The sequence below is a fragment of the Rhea americana genome, unplaced genomic scaffold, assembly GCF_003343005.1.
Source record: "Rhea americana isolate MKP2758 unplaced genomic scaffold, rheAme1 scaffold_10, whole genome shotgun sequence".
Lineage (NCBI taxonomy): Eukaryota > Metazoa > Chordata > Aves > Rheiformes > Rheidae > Rhea > Rhea americana.
Genome location: NW_028185039.1, coordinates 5,013,600 through 5,032,082, shown reverse-complemented (window position 1 = coordinate 5,032,082; position 18,483 = coordinate 5,013,600). Strand labels below are relative to the sequence as shown.

The window sequence follows — 18,483 nt, the reverse complement described above, 5'->3', positions numbered from 1 at the left end:
GGAGGCCGCGGGCCGGGCGCAGCCGGAGCCGAAGCGGTGCGTGCGGGGCCTCGCCGCCCGGGCCGGCCCGGGTGCGGCGGCCGCTTGTGCTGGGTTTGTTTCAGGTGGCAGGGTATCTCCGGGGGAGGCGTGGGGGGTGACAGGCAGGTTSTCAGCCCCCTGAGTGTGATGGCAGATCTTGCTTTAAAAAGATACTGTTTTTCTTCTATTTGGCTCCTTTTTCTTTTTTTCAGAAGAAAATAGTTATCTGACAGTGATGGCAGACTTGAAAGGTTTAGTCTTTGATGGGATTTTGGGGATTCTCTGTAGCAGATGTAGTTCTGTAAATCTTGATTGTCTCAGTGCTAGTTTTCGCAGTGTATACATGATGGAACATCTTTTTAAAAAAAAAACATATGCAGATGTTCTATTTATAAGGGGGAAAAAAAACCTTTGCATTTTTTATTAGTGACAGGAAAAAGAGAGACTTACTTGACTTGTYTTAACTTTTAACTCGTTTCCAGACATACTGATAAAGAAAAAACATTGAATTAGTTGTGGTGATGTTGTTTGCCTTTCATGGTCTTGCTAGTACAGTAGCATGACTTTATTACTCTGCGCAGCTTAGTTACATGAAGATGGAGGACTATGACAAGTTCTGTAAGAAGCATTTTTCCAGAATCCAGGAAGAAGCAATAAAGACAGAAACCTTTTTCAGTGCTCCACTCAAAAATATGTCGCTCATCCAGTTCCATGGAGTTCCTGTGCTTTCCCCTCTAGTAAGTGGGTTTTGTTGTGTTGTTGTGTCTGAGTGTGTGTGTGCACGTGTTAATTGCACTATTGGCACTAGCTTTGTCTGAGATACCAAATATATAATAATATATATATACACCACATGTATATATATGACAGTGGAATTAGGAAATACTGAGATAGCTAAAAATCTTTTAAGTAAATTTACTGTTCTCATACATTTACAGTCTCATCGATTCTCTCTCACACGCTCAGAAAAGCAAAAAAGCTGTTGATCATTTGTATAATAATGCAATCTGACTTCCTTGCTTCAGTGATGTGAAATGTGAGAGACTATCTAATAACAAACTCTGAAAAACATGATACAGATGCATACTACAAGATATCATTTACTCTTGAATGTGTTAATTAGATCTCCCCTGTATGTTTTATTTATGAATGGATGGATGGTTTTAAATTTTCATAGAAGAAAATGCATAATTTTGCTTGAAACTACCTAATTCTGTAAAATTTCATAGAACCAACTTTTGTACATTTAGGTTTGTAAATCTAGTTTAACTTTATCCAAACTACACGTTCTAAAGTAGTAATGCATAAGATTTTGAGATTTTGATTTCTGAAAGGATCTGGAGGAGTGCTACATACCCTGACAGAAAGTCCAAACAGAAATGTATGTAATTCWCCTCTGATTAAAGAGGGCCAGTGCAAGTCTTTTATTGTAAAACAGTAGTTTGAGTACAAGCGGGCAGATTGGTCACTGAAGGTTGTACGTGATGCTGAAACCCCCCATCTCCATAGAGGACTGAGAAAGACCTTTCCTGTAGTCTAAGTCCTATATCATTTGAAACTRGTACTGTAGCATTTAGCTTTCATGGGGAATTTAATATGCACTCTTTTGGATCCATGTTGACATGTGTACCAAGAAGGCCATAAAAAAGTATTACTGCTTAGAAGGAGACTAGCATTTAAAGTGTACAAAGTATCAATGTAGGTAGTTTGGTATCTGTTGGCTTTTTATTTTTAATTTATTTGTGTAGTTCTATATTGAAATGTGCATTTAGTAATATAAGCTGTGCTTCTGACTGCTTTGCAGCTTAGCTTTGAAAAGAAAAAGGAAATACAGCAAGACAAACAAAAAGCACTGAACTTAGAGAATTGGAAACAGAACTCCAAGAAAAGAGCTTTATTGAATCGTGTTCAGGAGATTCTAGAAAATGTTCAGGTAAAGTTGATCCAGATCCGTATAGCTTTACAGAAAACATTTCCATATATATTTTGAGGAAGCATTGAGGTTTAAGTATTCACTAGTGTAAACATGACATTATTAACAGTTAATTCTCTCGAACCAGCATTTGCTGCTGTTTCATGCTGTGTGATCTGATTCATTATTTAGCAACACCCTGTGTTCACTGTTAAGTATGGAATTTGCTTGTCACTGCTTATTTTGACAGACCACACCAAATGACTGACTCTTGCTTTTGTAACTTTGTTTAAAATACCTAGATTGCAAAAAAAATGTACAAACAAAAAACACCTCCTTCCACCCTGTGTTAGACCAACCAGTTTGCCTTATTTGCAAGCATGTAATTTAATCAGAAAATAATCTATATTCAAGTTTACAATTACAGAAGTAAAATGACCTTTACAATGACTTGTAATTCTGTTGTACCCTTTATAATTTCCTTTATAATTTTATTGCAACTGTTTTGTTTTCTTTGCTTCTTCAACGATGGATTTAGAGGTTTAAATTGAAAAGGATATTAAATATGTCTAATCAAAAAATATAATCTGTCTTTATAAAAAAGCTGTAATACAGTCTTTATACTAACAGATATGGTTAACATTGGATTTGTTGAGTTACTAAGGTGGCAAACAACTTACTTGGTTTGTACTGTTTACTGGAGTGGACATAGCAACAGTCATCTGACTTGGGATTTGAAGAGCAGACCAGGAACATATATTCAATATAAAAATAAGTCAGCATTTTTTCAAGCATGCCCACTTGATAATTGATGGGTTATCTCACAGGATAACCTGTATTTTTAGTGTGATACTCTTTATGGTCAAATGCTTGCTAGAAGTGATGAAAACTCATAATTCATGACTCTGGGTTAAATAAATAAATTAAAAAATGTTCTTGTAGTTACACTAGTTTTACTAGGAGTAATTTTGGTTTGTTCTTAATTAAGCATTAGTTAAGCTATATTTAATGCTGAAGTTTTTCAATTGTTCTTATTTAATATAGGATTTTTTCATATTTTAAGAGGAATCTTGCAAGATAATTTGAAGTCATATAATTATTTGAAGACTGTCCGAATTACCTTGTGTAGAAAAGAACATCTTTGAATTCCGATCCTTGGTATCAATAAAAGTCTGAGTAGACTAATATTCAAATTCACATTTCAGTTTCAGTTATCTTTTTCTCATTTCAAAGAGCTCTGTATTGTAAGTAAGTTGAAGGAAATTGTTAACAGTTGAAGTGGATGTTTTTATTGCTTGAAGATGGCAGCACTCTACTTTACATGCAGGTGAAGCTTTGACAATAGTCTGAAAATCAGAAGAGATTTCACCTAAAAGATGTGATATTACTCAATTTCTCTTTGCAGATCAGGAAAGCATCTAGTGCAAGTGACTTGAACATGTGGGAGGCTGAGAATACTTGCCCTGATTCAGAATCAAAAGCCTTGACTGRTGTTACACCTCTGTCAGATGTCAATTTGTTGCATTCTCCTGGAAGGCATGGTTCCACAGAGCTTGAAAAGACACCAGAAATCATGCCATCAAATGCCACTAGGCAGGTGACATCAAGTGTGTCAGAAATAGTTAAAGGAATAGAAGAAAATGTGAAAAGTGAAAGTTACTTCTCAAAAAACATACCTTGTCCAAAGGCTCTGTCTTCTGACAACGTGAATGATAAACTTGCTTCACAGACTGCACAAAGCTCAGAGAGGCCAGGAGTGCCACTGTCTGATGAGGAAGTTCAAGATCCCTACGCAATGAGTCTTCAGAACCTTCTGAAAAAATCTAGGGAGTACATAGAGAAAGAACAAACTAAACGTAGCTCAAGAAGTAATTCGAAAAGGTGTATGAATGAAAGTCATTCAGACAAAGAAAATGATGCCGTTAAAACAACTGACTCTGTGAAAGAGAGAGCAAAGCTTACTGGTAGAAGTTGTGCTGCTGCAACACTTGATAAACCCAGTCTTAATAAATCAAATACAATTCTCCAAGGTGCCTCTACTCACACAAATAGCACAAATATGCCTACTTTATCCAGTTTTTCTAAAGTGGATATACCTATGCGAGTTGGAACACCCCCACTGGTGAGTTCGGATTCAGATGAAGAATTTAAAAATACTTCTACATTTGATCGTGACAGTAGCATTATCAGGAGCCTCACAGGCTCTTATGCCAAATTGCCGAGCCCTGAGCCAAGCATGAGCCCTAAAATGCACCGAAGGCGCCCRAGACCTTTATCAATGGGACACATAGTTATAAATAACCCTGTGAATGCTTATGAGTTAAGCCCTAAAGGCAAAGGTAGGGCAATGGACTTGATTATGCAAGATATTGCTGATAAAAATAATGTGTCTGAATCAGTGCCAAAGTTTATGGTGGACTTTGCTATGATTTGCCCTGGTAAAGTTCCTGGTGTCCATAGGAATTCTTCAGACCTCTGTGATGGGTTGGTGATTGGCAAATCAAGTCGACATTCGCTTGGACACTTGGAGAGCAAAGGAGCTGCAACGGTGTCTGCTACAGTGGAAGGACAGGTAGTGTTGGACGGCAGAGGACAATATAAAGTGGAGACTAGTACTAATATTGTAGCTCCAAAATTACATGAGCCRTTTGCAGTCAGCCAGTCCATGATAACTCAGAAGATCTTAGCTGTGAATGAAGCCAAACCACCTAGTTTGCTAGAACATACTAAATGTAATTCTCCAGTAGAACTCAATAAATCTTATGATGTAGAAAATCCATCCCCACTACTAATGCAAAACAAGAATAAGCAACAGCAGATGGATACTCCAAATGTTTCCCTAGCAAATGAACAGTTTCTAGAAAATGGTTTTGAAAAGGTAAAACGTAGACTTGATTTGGATACCGACAGCTCCCAGAAAGAAAACAGTCCCTATGTTTTAGCAGTTGGARTGGAAGAACAGGAGAAGCAGTGGTTGCAAGAACAAAAATACCCTGTGGGATCAGTTTATGTTACCAAGAATGCAATCCCTGATAGTACAGCAAAAGGTAAAAGATTTTCTGTAAATGATTTTTTTTTAAACTTATTTCTCAATTTAGGAATCTTTTAGAAAATAAACAATGATCATTACAAATGTTATACTCACTGCTGGTTSTAAGTATTCATATATCAAAAAATAAGAGTTTTATTGAATGTTGATTACTTTTTCAGTAATCTCTTTATTTCTGTAGTTTTTACTTAATGACATTCTGAAATTCAGCTTACTACGTGAGCCTTTTCARCTGTTACAGAATGACTAGAGTGATTTTTGACTTAGAAGTCTCTTGGAGTTAAAAGCCCTATAAAAGCTATTCAGTAAAAAATATTTGCTTGAATAATTTGTTTATGAGGAAACATCAGATAAAATACTGTTTTTCAGTTTTTCAAATTCTATATCTACCCTYAAAGGTATAACTTGATGCCACAAGTGTTCTTCTCTCATTTGAATGTACAAATCTGAATTTCATTGTTTAAGAAAATATCTTACTCTGTTAGACCTAAATAAGACTACTAGAAGAAGAGAGACTCTATGTAAATTAAAAGAAAATACCTTTTAACAGAAAATATCTTTTAACAGATAGGGTGGGAATAATTACATCAATATTTTCTTTCAATTTAAGACTAAGTGTTACATCTGTATTTGTCTTTCTCAAGTAAAGCCCAATGGCATAGATGTTTTAGTTCACTCAAGCAAGCATAGGTATAATAGTCTTAGGGTTTTTTGTGTGCATTTCAGTGTTATRTTATAGATTCAGTTGGTGTTACTGCTGTTGCATCCACATGTTTATCTCAAATATGAACATTTTGAGGGACTGCAGTAACYGATAAGGTTATTTGCGATACATAAGGGAAATTTGATATCAAGGAAGTGTCTTTATACTGATGATGTAAATGAATCATGTTTAAAGTATATATTTGCATACAGAACATACATGTAGAAAATGCTATAATACTTAATTCTTCATAATGTATGTATCTTCTCAGAAGAGATTWTAAAAACAAAAATGTTGGCCTTTGAAGAAATGAGGAAGAGACTTGAAGAGCAGCATGCACAGCAACTGTCTATTCTGATAGCTGAGCAAGAGAGAGAACAGGARAAATTGCAGAAGGTAAGAAGAAAAGTTCTGAGCAAAAATAATGTGTGTTTTATCGTAGTTTGTCAGGAAGCAATTGCTCTTTAAGTAAATATTCTATTATTCTGCTGAGTTAGATAACCAATTTTATAGCCAATTTCTTCTTTTGCAGGAAWTAGAAGAGCAGGAGAGAAAGCTGAAAGGAAAGAAGACTGCTACAACAGAAATAGAAATCTCCAAAGTGAATATTAACAGTAGAATGGAGTTGGAGTGGAGAAAAAGTGAAAGTGGCTTGCTGGAAAGTATGCAATCTCAGATGGAGACAGTCCATAATGCAAACTCTGCCAGCATTGGTAAATATGGGAGAAAAGAATATATTAAATGTTGTGGTGTATCTTGCTCTGTAGTGTTCAACTGGATCAACTGCCTCATTGCACTGATAAGAGCAGTGCTCCTGAGTCCACTTGTCCGTCAGGCTGTTCTGACAGCTACCACCTTCACCTTCAGCATATGTAAAACAAATCTTTGTCTAGTTGGCATTTAGCGTGTTTTCAGCTATGCATGTGCTATCCTGTGTATTACATCTGTATATGATTGTTTTAGGGCATACTTGAGGAAAGCGAGGTCAAGGATGGTCAAGGATAAATGGTCAAGAATGAGGACATGATTTGGCTCGTGTCATAGAACATTCATCTTCATGCCACGTAGCTGCCCAGTAATGGACTAAGTGCTCTTTTTTTTGCATAGGATGATTAAAAAGGCTCTACTAAAAGATCTCCACTGAAAGGAAATAGAGCTTAAGYGGATGGAACACTTCTCACCTGATCCAGAGTATTAGGAAATGTGGTGTGTTTTGTCTTCTGTTTAGTCAATTTTCCTCTGAAATGGATCAGAAATACTTAGATTGCTTTTTGGCTGTAACTGACCTTGTAAAAGAAGCTGCTACCTTGAGCTGGGTTTCTTGACTGTATTAACATGAGGGGACTTAGCACTTGCTATCAAACATAAATGGAAATTTGATATTTTAACAGGCAAAGGATTAAAAAAAAACACACAAAAGCAAACCTTCTCTCGACAGTAAAATTGCTGACCTCTACATACTCATACTTTATTCATTTTTAGAATCCATGTTAAAGCCACTTTTTTTTTTTTTTTGAGATGCTTTGCGGAAAAGATTTTTTGTAGCAATTTTAATAGCAGGCAGGTGATCTATTTRACACTTTCATACTGGAGCATATGGGCATTTCCAACCCCTAATATGCAAGTATTATAAATAATTATAATCCCCCCAATATATTGTAATACTTGTATTATTATTTGTATACAAGCTTGTAACAGCCCTGGGAGCCTCTTTCCTTAACCCTAAAAAGGCTTCTTGACTGAAACCAGAGTTGAAATCTAGGTATCTGCTTGAGTTTTATCTGCATTTATTATTTTCTGTGAAGTGTTGCATTGCATCTTCTTTCTTAAATAAGTGTAGTAAATAAATAAATGTGTGTTCGTGTGTGTATACACATACACACATCTGTATTTATACGTCTATATATGTATGTACATACAGATCTGTAAATACAGATATTATTTTATGGACAAAATTCTGTGTATTGAACACTACATTCTCTTTTGCATGCAGGTTTTGCTCATACTACACCAAACACCTTTGCTTCAACAAGTGAAACTTCTTTCTTTCTCTGGGGCCCTTCAGGCAGTGGAGTTATAAAAACCTCAGTATCCAGGCCAAGTAACAGGATCAAAACCAGGTGGACTCAGGTAAGGAAAAATGAGGTTTACTTATAGCTTAAGAAGCTGTCTGTCTTTTGCAAGGCATGGGTAACTGTATAATAGCTGTGCCRGAGTAAATATCACAAAGAAATTACCATATCGGCTTAGATTATACAAGAGAGTTGTGTGTGCGTGTGTGTGCGTGTGTTTTGCATCTATGTACAAGTATATGTATGTATATGTATCTTGCCTAATCTAAATGTATATACACACATAGAATATATATATAAAATACGTTTTTCTTGTTATTCATATGAGCAAATAATCATATAACAATATATTGCTTCTGCTAAATAAATACTATGGTGCAATAGTGGGTATCTCTGGCGTAGCCAGAAGGTTTTACCCCTATCAACAGATTGTTTTTCAAATAGCATCAATCATGTGACATAACTTTCAAGTAAGAAACAATTTATAACTTTTATATAGAATATTTAGAAACTGTTTTCTTTTTTTTAAGGTTTTCAGCCCAGACATACAAATAAAGTTTAGTAAGATCACTGCTGTGGCAAAGGGATTTCTCACTCGTAGACTCATGCAGACAGAAAAATTGAAATATCTTAAGCAAACTGTAAAGGTAAGGAGATCAGCATTTTTATATTATTCTCTTGTTTGTTTTTGCTCCTGTCTTCAACTGACAGATGAAATTGTGCATTTTCTACAAAATATAAATTCTGCTTTCAGGAGAATTTAAGAAGATGTGTCACATGAATGTATTTGGGTGTTGCATTGCTCAGTAACAAGAYCAAGTATCAAGCCCAAGGCCAAGGAAGAGGACTAGCCCTACTTGTACAAAAATTTGTAATGATTCCTTTGTTGTGAAGTATTAAGCCAAGTCCTTAACCTTATTTTCCTCTCTTCTCCAGGATACTATGGAGTTCATAAAAAATTTTCAGTTGGAAGCCCCATTAAAAAGAGGAAGTGTTTCAGCACAAGATGCGTCCCTCCATGAACGAGTAATGGCTCAGGTGATATAATTTAAACTTTTTTTTTTTGCTTTCTTCTCCAGCTATTCTGCCTTTATAAAAGGAAGTTATTTTGGGATGTCTGGCAACATAAATGCCTACTCCAGAGTGGCTTTGTTTAAAGTAAAAATTTTAAAATATGACTGTGAGAAAAAGATTCCATTTTTGTTCTGACATAGTCAGATGGATTTCAGAATTATTTCTTCAAGTATTTTATTTAGATTGAAAGTATGAAGAACTTGATAACCAAAAACATGGGAAAATTAAAACTTGACTCAGCATTTTGTTAAGATTTCAATTATTCTCTTTCCAGCTGCGAGCTGCTCTTTATGACATCCATGACATTTTTTTTATAATGGAGGCRTCTGAAAGAATGAATATTCTGCGTCATGATCGTGAAGTTCGTAAAGAGAAGATGCTCAGGCAAATGGTGTGTTATAATTAGAAGAATGTAAACTTTGAGAGAAGTTTTAAATACTGAACTGTTACTGCTTTCAAAAGATTTATTTCTGACCTAGTAAAAAGATTAAACTTTTAATTACCTTTGTTTAGTTATGCTTCTGTAGGTAACTTATTTGAATAGGGAAAGGGAAAAAAAAAGAAGGAAAGAAAAAAATAAAAGAAATCACCATAGTAGTATCTTAATCTTAGTGTATATATAAAAATAAAATTAAAAGCGTGGTGGAAGTGATAAGGAAGATTTTTAGACTTTTAATTAAGACTTCTTTATGACACACAAAAAATCTGATAATATAAGGAAATTCCTTTGTTTTTTTTTATAGTTGTTTTGCCATTTTTTGTTCTTTTAAGAAGTTGAATGTAGCCTGAATATAAATTTGGGACTGAAAATATTAATATTTTTTAAGTAGGGCCAGATGAGGTTAAGTTCAATAAAAGTAGTAACTAACATTATTGTTTTGCTTTTTTAGGATAAAGCAAAGAGCCCAAGAGAGAGAGCAACACTTTCAACAGCTACGCAAAAATCTCTGGATAGGAAAAAGTGTATGAAGTACGTGCAGTTCTCTGGGGGTGAGGATGTGCAATAGAATAGTTAGGAGGAGTTGGAAATAGTGAAATGAAGCTTCCGGTGAAACACGCTTTGCAAACATCTCTTTTAGGAAGAGTAAATGAAMAGTTCTTTCAGCTGTGTGATGTGTTACTACTAGTAGCATTTTTTGTTAGAGATTTTATCCATACAAACATGAAGAAACATTTACTCTAAGATGCTGTGTTTCAGTGGTGAGCACAATGATCGTTGTGCACTTACTTTACAATTGATTTTGTAAATTAAGTACTGCGAGTTCTTTCTTCAAACCTGCCAAAGTGCCTGGTAATAGAGATGCTTAGTAGAGTATCGCTGGCTAATGTGCTCTCTGGGATAATTGCAGACATTATTCTGCAACACGGTGGAGAAAACAGTTCTGTTTTAGTTACTTATGAGTAAAAAGTGATAATTTGTGATATTCTGGCAGTAGTTAWAGATTGTCAGAGACTTTTCTCTTGCAGTTTCTGTTTAAGACSTGCCTGATGATTTTATACTTTAAATACATTTCAATACTTTTGTTTGTCTAGGGCTTCAGAAATGGGAATGCCAAGTAAAAAAATAATCATAAAACAAAAAACTCCTGAAAGCCGGTGAGTGAAGATTACTTGTAKTAGAGTGATCTGAAGGAACTGTCTAGATCCTTTGATCTGTGTCACTGCTTTGTCATCTGTTGGCTCACTTCAGGCATTATTATGAAAGACAGTAATGAAATTGGATTCAGTATGATCTAAGAAAGGAGATTATCAACTTTTATGAAGTTATCACAGAGTTCTTTTATTTTCTTCAGAGTCAGTTCTGAAGTTTTATCTTCAGAAATTACTTGTTTATGGCTTTAACTCCTTTTGGTCAGGTTAAAGATTTCTCTCAGGTGTAATATTAGCATCTCAAGCTTTAGTTTGAAACTTCTACTTTTTTAATCTCCTTTACTCTGCAGTAAAAGTGTTGATATATTTGTCTATAGAAAGCTGTCAGAAAAGAAGTGTCTTTCTATCTTGAAAAAAAAGAGTTCTTGCTTCTAAGTCATGTGATTGCTTAAATCAAAGAAATTACATTGTTCAATACTTGCTGTTTTGTGCAGCACTACTGTCTTGTGGGTGAGGTATGTCTGCACCGTTTTCTGCTATAAAGGCAGATATCTGTCRTCCCTTAAACACAGTTTTTATTTGGTGCTTCCCCAAAAGTTTTGAATGTACTATCTACTAAAATGTTTTAATTTTCAATGACTAGTTTAAATTATCTGATTTTTTTCCTTCCCCCTGTATGTGTCCTGCTGCTCTTGCCTATGTGTCATCTGCATTGCAGAGCCTGCTAGTCTTTCTGAGATCTGTTACATGAAAGATGATGCATAATTCAGTGGATTTATGAGCTTTTTGTAAAAAGGAGGGAAAAAGCACTAACAGAAGTTTGTGTTTTAACAGAGTACTTCAGCCGAATCAAGGACAGAATGCYCCAGTTCATAGACTGCTTTGCAGACAAGGGTAAGAGCACAGTGTGTTCATAACTTAAAGACAAAAGTAAATGCAAAATGCAAAAGCACAGTAATTTCTGAATAATATTTACACATACTGGTGCAATTGTTGTTCAAAGGCAAAATAATTACTTTTCACAATATTTTGAGATAGTGCTTAGATTCTTTGTTTTACTTTATACTGTAAAAAAAWACTTAGTGTTTTCATCCTTCTATGTATTGTCTGCATTTACACTCTGTTCCAACATTTGTATTTGTAACATTCATTTTCCATGAAGCTTTGCTTCCACTTAATTGAATATATATATATATGTATAATTTAAACATAGAGACTATGATGCCACAGTATCTGAACTGAATCAGTTTCTTGTATAAAGTTTTAAAAATCTGTACATGGGGAATGTTCTCTTATTTAATGTATTTATGTAAGCGGTAATAATGTTAATAGGAATTGTACACATGTTCAGAAAGAGCCTGTTTGAGACACAGTAAAAATATTTTCATACCAAACACAGTTTGATAGTGTCATTATATTTTTGGATACAGCCTTTCGACTTCGATGCAAGTGACTTATTAACTCTTTTATATTTAATTAGAACCCCTAAGACCTCAATGAAGGGGGTTGAGCAAAATAGAAAGAAGGCCTCAGAAAGCAGAGTGTCTAACAAGGCTGTTTCAGGTGTGTAGAAAACTGGTGCTTGGATCTTATACTAAATAAGTTACTAGTATCAAGAAGAATTATATGTGAGCTATATTGTTTTCTTTTTCTTGTGCACCTGCTTTGCTATGTCTTAAGTCTAACCTATCTCTTTAAATTTGCACTGGTAACTTAACTGACTGCTTTCAGATTCTATAAACATAAATATATTCACTTTCATTAACTAGATGCTCAATCATTTTAAAAAAATAATATATATATATACACAATATATATGTGTGTGTGTACACACACACACACACACACACACACACACACACACACACACTTCACCAGGTATATTTACTAAAACTGTTTGAGAAGCTAATAGCTGTCAAACTAGACTTGGATTAAAATCTCAACATGATTTGATTCTTGAATTGCTACGAAAGTGCAACTTGTCTTCAAAAAGAAGCCTAGAGAAAGGACAAGGACAGTTTGAGAGCACTTACCAATGGGCATACAGTCCTAAATTAAAATATATACRATAGCATCATACAATAATGTTTTGAATATTAATAGTCCATTTTAAAAGTAGAGTATTCATTTGTTTGCATATAGACATTACTAGTTGGTTATCCTTTTATTAAAAAGGTTTAAGAACAGCGCCAAACTCTGCTTTCATCCCACTAAAGTGTAAAGTGAACAAATCCTTTTGAAACATTTTATGCAATTGCCAATTTTAAATTGATTTTAAACAATTTTAGAAATAAGTCACTTTTGATAAATTAATGTTTATCACTTAACAAATTTAGTYGTAATTATACTTTGCTCTCAAAGGAGAGTTCAACAAGTTTAGCAAAAAAAAAAAGTGGGAATTTGGGGACTCAAGAAGGAATATTATAACATAGTAGATTTTCAGGTATTTTCCATAGTGATCTGAATTATCTGTAKGTATAAAGTATCAAACCTTAGCAGTGTGTGCACTGCTAAATAAGACCACGTGAAAAGTTCTGTTTTACCAGAAGTATTTGTTTTTCATAGTGCCTTGTTAGGCCAAAAGTACCTGTAGTGATGTGTAGTAGGAAGCCATGCACAGAAACTTGTAACGCTTTAGTTAAAAAAAAAAAAAAAAAAAAAAAAGGTCGAGGAAGAAAGAATTCAATTCCCAGTTCCCAATTGAATTATGCTTATTAGAGCACCAAAGGGAGGGAGGAGACAGCTATTCTAAGTGTTACTTATCCATTTGAGCTAAACGTTAGATATACTCTTAGAAGAAAATGCTAACTTATCTGTCCAGCTACTTTATTCTTTCCATACTTCTGACTGTTGTTTGAAATTCTATCCCAAAAGTGCTTTGTAGCTTTCTGTAATACCACTCCCGACTGATTGTTGTCTTTTTCTGGTAAGAAAGCATTTCTTTCAGCTGATGATCCTAAATTTAGTTTTTGTTGTTTTATATTTTTTCACTCCGAACTTCTGCACTAGAAGGTACAACTAATAAATCTATAAAGGGCTTTATTTGTTTTTTTTTTGTTTGGTTTATAGAGATAGAGATACAGAGATATATAGGACAGAAATGTTCAGTGGATAGTCCGCAGGCTGTGCCAATCTGAGCCAATTGTGTTAGAAAGAAGGTGGTTGAGATCAGGCTGCTGCAGCTAGACCTGTTTATCCCCCTTGTTTTGTCTAGTCTGAATAAGCTTTGAGGAAAAGAAATGGCAGCGTGTGAGTGCATAGAGTATTTGCAGGGCAGCAGCCCCTTTGCCAGTTGTGATCTTTCCTGCATGCTTGTCCAGCCTGAGCCAGGAGCAGGTTGTTGGTGTGAAATAGTGTGYACTGTGAAGTGAATTAGCATTTAGACCAGAGCTTCAGGAAGACTTTCTGTGTGTGAGTAGCAGGTCAGTTGTGTGACACAAGAGAGAGGCCTCATGTAACTGCTCTGCCTTCCACTGGTAAAAGCTACATGAGAATCAAATTCAGAAAGGCCGTAATACTTGTTAAAATCTGGCTTCTTAAATATCCTAATCTAGATTGCCTTATTTATTTTGCACTTCTTATACTGTCTTTTTCTCTGTATAGAAATAAATCGGTTCAATGTAATAGTAGCTTTCTAAGTTTATGCATTGTTTAATAGTTAAATGGAATTAGTGCAATAACATAGAAGAGGCTAATGTAGAATTAAACCAGTGCATTTTTATGACACACCAAAAATAATTGGCTTAATTCCTGTTGAATCCTAGATTTCCAGGAGGCAGGAGAGAACTATTTCTATGCTATCTCAATTTCTTGTATTTAACAGGTTGCCTGTGGCTATTGAGTTGTTCTGCAAATGGTTTGAAACACTTCCATTTATTTCCTAGTAATGAATCGTCCTCATTAGGGGTGGGTAGATTTGAAACTATCCACTGATTTCCTATATGTGAAACTTTTATTTAACTCAGAGTGCACATGAGGAGAGTTAAGAGCGTAATGTTAAATAATTAAGAAAGCACCATGCCTGTCAGTCTAGTTGTTTTGTCCTGTGGGATCACAGGTGAGCTGAAGCATACAGCACTGGAGAGTGCTGGGCCAGCGAGAATGCCTTTTGCCTAGTGGGAAACAATTCTGAGGTATGAGGGATCCTGCTGTGGTAAGGCCTGTGTGGGCGCTTCCAAAAAGTGCYTGGCACTGTGCTGAATATAGTGGCTCTTGAGCACCTGTAAGTGACCACCGCAAGTGTCTCATGAAAGGAGAATCTGAAAATCCTAGAAAGGACTGGCACTTTCTCACGTTCATTTAATTGCCTCGTACGTCTTTCTTTTCCATAGCTGTCTTCCGTTAACACTGCTGTACTCCACGCGGCATGACTTTCGSTGCTTTGTATAAGTGTATTTGCTCACATTGCTGGATACTGAATAATCTGTTGAATGTTGTGTTACTTTTTAGCAGCCTTAGGTGCTAAACCCTTATTCCTGAAAGGTACTTATGCTCTGCATAAGGCATAAACTTTTCTGTTATTTTAAACTATACATATACAATTCAAAAATTTTTTAAAGATAAGAAATTAACATTATCAAGACAGAAAACATGACAGATAAAAGTAGATGGAACAGTCACTGAAGAAGGAAATACTGTAATGTGTAGTTACTGTCAAACCTATTTATAGATTTAATAACCTGTTTTATGTATGCACTTGTAAGGCTTTTTGCATAAATTATGAAACTGTCATTTTAGAGGTAGCTACTGGATATATAATAATGCTTAAATTCTTTTGTCCTTAGCTTTTCAGCTTTTTTTATTGAATAATCTGTTAAAAAAAAACAGTGCTATAATTTGGAAAATGCTAATCTTTCTACTTCATTTTTAGGAGCATATGCAGGAAGAACCCAAAGAAAGAAGCCAAATGTTGTGACAATTTAAGACGACAGCACTCACTGGGATAAAAAGGCTATTTTTTTAATGATAACATTCTCAGCGTTGATTCAAATATTGCATCTCCTATACATATATATGTGTGTGTATATATATATATAAATGACAAGCATACATTTTATTTAACAGTTCCAGCTGATGACATATTAATAACARTCATATTGAAATAATGAAGGACTACAAAGCTCTAATACTTGTGAGAATTTGCATGTTAATACCTATTACGTATTCATACTGCTGTGCACACATAAGATTAATAATGTTATGCTATTTAAAGAAGACCATAGGGCAACATTAAGTTAATTTGTGACTTCTTTACACTTCTCTAACTCTTCTATCTGCACATGCTTTTTGTATTACTTAAAATTGCAATTAAGGGGTATGTGAGYGTATATTTAGTTTTATACCACAAAATTAGAGCAGTTAAGTAAGGGAAAAAAAATTGAAACAAAATGGAGCTCTTCCATCGGTGAATTTGTAAGCAGCCTTTCTGAATGTACTTTGTATATATATGTGCTTACCTCAGTTCAATTATTAATTGCCTACACTTGTGTATTTCTACTGATTTGGACAGACATGGACCAATTAAGTGCTGGACAGACATGTACTTTTGATGACTGTACTAAAGTTGCACACTTACACATGTGGTAGATCAAAACACTGTCCCAGAAGAAGCCTAGGATGTTTTCTTTCCTTGCTGTCTACTGCATTTTCTTATGAAAATAATTTTTGGCCAACATGAAGAAAGAAGCATAAATTCTACAAAAGTTTCAGAAGGCAAGATCAATGGTTTTTCTACTACAGACTTATAAATGATTTGCTCATAGTAATAATTCACATTATGAAGTTTTGTTCATGACAGTCACAATTTTTCTGAACAGTTTCTCTTCTACCATGAATTAACAGGCCCTTGAACAGAAATCATGTTTCCTGATTTCAGGATAAAAGCAAAAAACAAAATCCAACAAAAATACAGTCACATTTCTAAAAATCTAACATTAAAAGATCATGCTCATATTTTGTCTTGGTCTTTCTACGCATGGATATAAATCTTCAATTTGAGGGGAGCAGAATTCTTATTTCTATCTTTTAATGAACTCCTAGAGACAGGCTGTTAACATTTGAAGTCAAGTAGAGAAAAGCTTGGCTGTATAAGTCTTTGCAGTGCTTACTGCTTTGCTCTACAATAGTACTAGAGAAAGGATTGCCTAAATGTAAAATAGGTTATATATTTTTTTCCACTATAAATTGCAGCATGACAACCTAACTTCAGAGGCTTTGTAACATGTTGATACTGGTATAAGAAATCAGATTGACCAAAAATTTCATTGTGATAAATAATCTTAACGTGAAAGAGGAATATTAACAGGAAGATGAAGGCAGTAACTTCACCAGAAGCAATGAAGGAATGGGCTTGCTGGTGCAACTGTTTCTAATGTTCATCTACAAGTAAGTCTGTTCCCTGTTGCTCATTACATTGTTAAAAACAAATGTTTCATGCCCTGCCSTATGTTACCTTGAATTGTGTATCTGAAAAAAGGCAAAACTACTGTTTAAACACTTTGAAGATTGACACTGCTCAGTGGTTCTTTACTGTGGCTTTTTTGGGGAAGCTTTGGAGTGGCTCAGCCAGTGGTATAAATTAAGAATTTACACCAGTGGAGGACTGCCTCCTTCATTTAAATGTTATAATTCCTTAAAGTTTCCACCGTAATACTAAAAATGTTTGAGACAAGCTTCTAGCTTTCCTGTAGTCATCAAAGGTCTCAGAGTCCTCAGTTTTCCTTCTAGAAATGTAAGTAGAAAACATTTTCAGAGGGAAAAAAAGTTAAAATGACAAATGTAACCTGTTCTCACAGCTTATAAAACTTCAGAGTGCAATTTAGTTTGCTGTTGATATATCACTGTTAACAACTGATGTTTTTAAAAGATGTTTTATGTGCTGTATTAATTGTTAGCATAGGTAATATGGTAATGTAAAAGTAGGTTTAGTTTAAATGTTAGTAAAACTGGATGCTTACCTACTGTTCAGGTTTGTCATCTAAACCTCTTTTACTTCACGTGTGTATAGTAAAACATGGTAGCACCTTTTTTTTGGTTTTTGGTTTTATGCAGCCTTTTTCTTGACAAGTGCCAGAATGTGGTTTTGTACTTGGTATGCTTTGTATTTATAAATATTTAATTTTATCTCACTTCTTATTTTGTGTGGAATGCAATATCATTATAAAAGTGTATTTATTTTTGTACTTTATTTCATTTTCACAAGTCTTGCTTTTTACATAAATATACTGCATAATAAACTTCTAATCTTTAAAAATTGCTTCCCCCCCCGTTTTTTTTCTTTGAATTGAAAAAATCACCAGAAGTTAAATTAGGAAAATGGCCTTCTACATCACAACTAATTGTAATTTTTAATGATTAATATGTGTTGTTAAGCAATGACACTTTATTACTTCCCACTGCATGTTCCGGCTGTGTTTTGAAATTCAGGTGTGGCTTCTAACATTACCTTTCATACAAATTTTTCAACTTACTGTTCTTTTACTTTTTATTTTGTACTGAATAAAACTTGAAGTACGGGAGAGGGGTTCGCCGACCCGTGAAGCTGTCACTGTTTTTGCGGTGTGCGTCGCTCTGTTCTGTCTCCTTGTGCGACGGGCCCTCTCTGGCTGCACCCAGGGTGCCTGATTTTTCAATGAATTTGTGCTTTCAATGCAAAAGTCTCCCCTGGTGGCCAGGCATTGCGCTTTTGTTGCTAGGACAGTTTGGCTGCTGCCAAATTGTGCAGTGAGATTATTCAAAGGTACTGCTTCCCATTGTTATGATTAACACGTTTAAAAATCAAGCGSACTCGGCATTTATGGAGGCAGTCCGCGGTTACCCCGCAGCAGAGCAAGGCATCTCTGTTACGAGAGTGCCGAAAATCACCCCCAAAAAGGGGGCCTTCCCCCCYGGAAAGGAGCTTTCCGAGGCGGGGAACGACGACGGCGGCGCCGCGCCGCGGGCGGGGCGGGGAAATGGCGGCGGGAGGCTGAGCCCCGCGCGCGTCACCGGACGGGCCGGCAAGATGGCGGCGTTCCCTTGGTGAGCCGCGCGGGCGCGGGCGGGGCGCGGGCTGAGCCGCCCC

General features: G+C 35.4%; 2 protein-coding genes across 3 annotated transcripts in view; both read left to right on the top strand.

The window, feature by feature from the left end:
* Positions 1-511: 511 nt before the first annotated feature.
* On the top strand, positions 512-17,971 carry CCP110 (centriolar coiled-coil protein 110). Of its 2 annotated transcripts, XM_085302335.1 has the most exons (14): positions 513-758; positions 1,826-1,954; positions 3,339-4,980; positions 5,957-6,081; positions 6,218-6,398; positions 7,679-7,815; positions 8,288-8,404; positions 8,694-8,795; positions 9,106-9,222; positions 9,722-9,801; positions 10,365-10,427; positions 11,256-11,315; positions 11,902-11,984; positions 15,292-17,971. In XM_085302335.1, exons 1-14 carry the CDS (start codon positions 612-614, stop codon positions 15,342-15,344), a joined length of 3,036 nt encoding a protein of 1,011 aa, XP_085158461.1. In that variant the 5' UTR covers positions 513-611; the 3' UTR covers positions 15,345-17,971. The 2 variants fall into 2 exon arrangements, with proteins under 2 accessions (XP_085158470.1, XP_085158461.1); XM_085302344.1 differs by lacking the exon at positions 11,902-11,984 and having other exon boundaries at positions 512-758.
* Positions 17,972-18,337: 366 nt separating this feature from the next.
* The window catches only part of VPS35L (VPS35 endosomal protein sorting factor like), a 59,134-nt gene continuing 58,988 nt past the window's right edge, over positions 18,338-18,483 (top strand). The window contains exon 1 of the mRNA XM_085302359.1: positions 18,338-18,440. Within this exon, the coding sequence (XP_085158485.1) occupies positions 18,424-18,440 (17 nt within the window). The 5' untranslated portion in view covers positions 18,338-18,423. The remainder of the gene's footprint in view (positions 18,441-18,483) is intronic.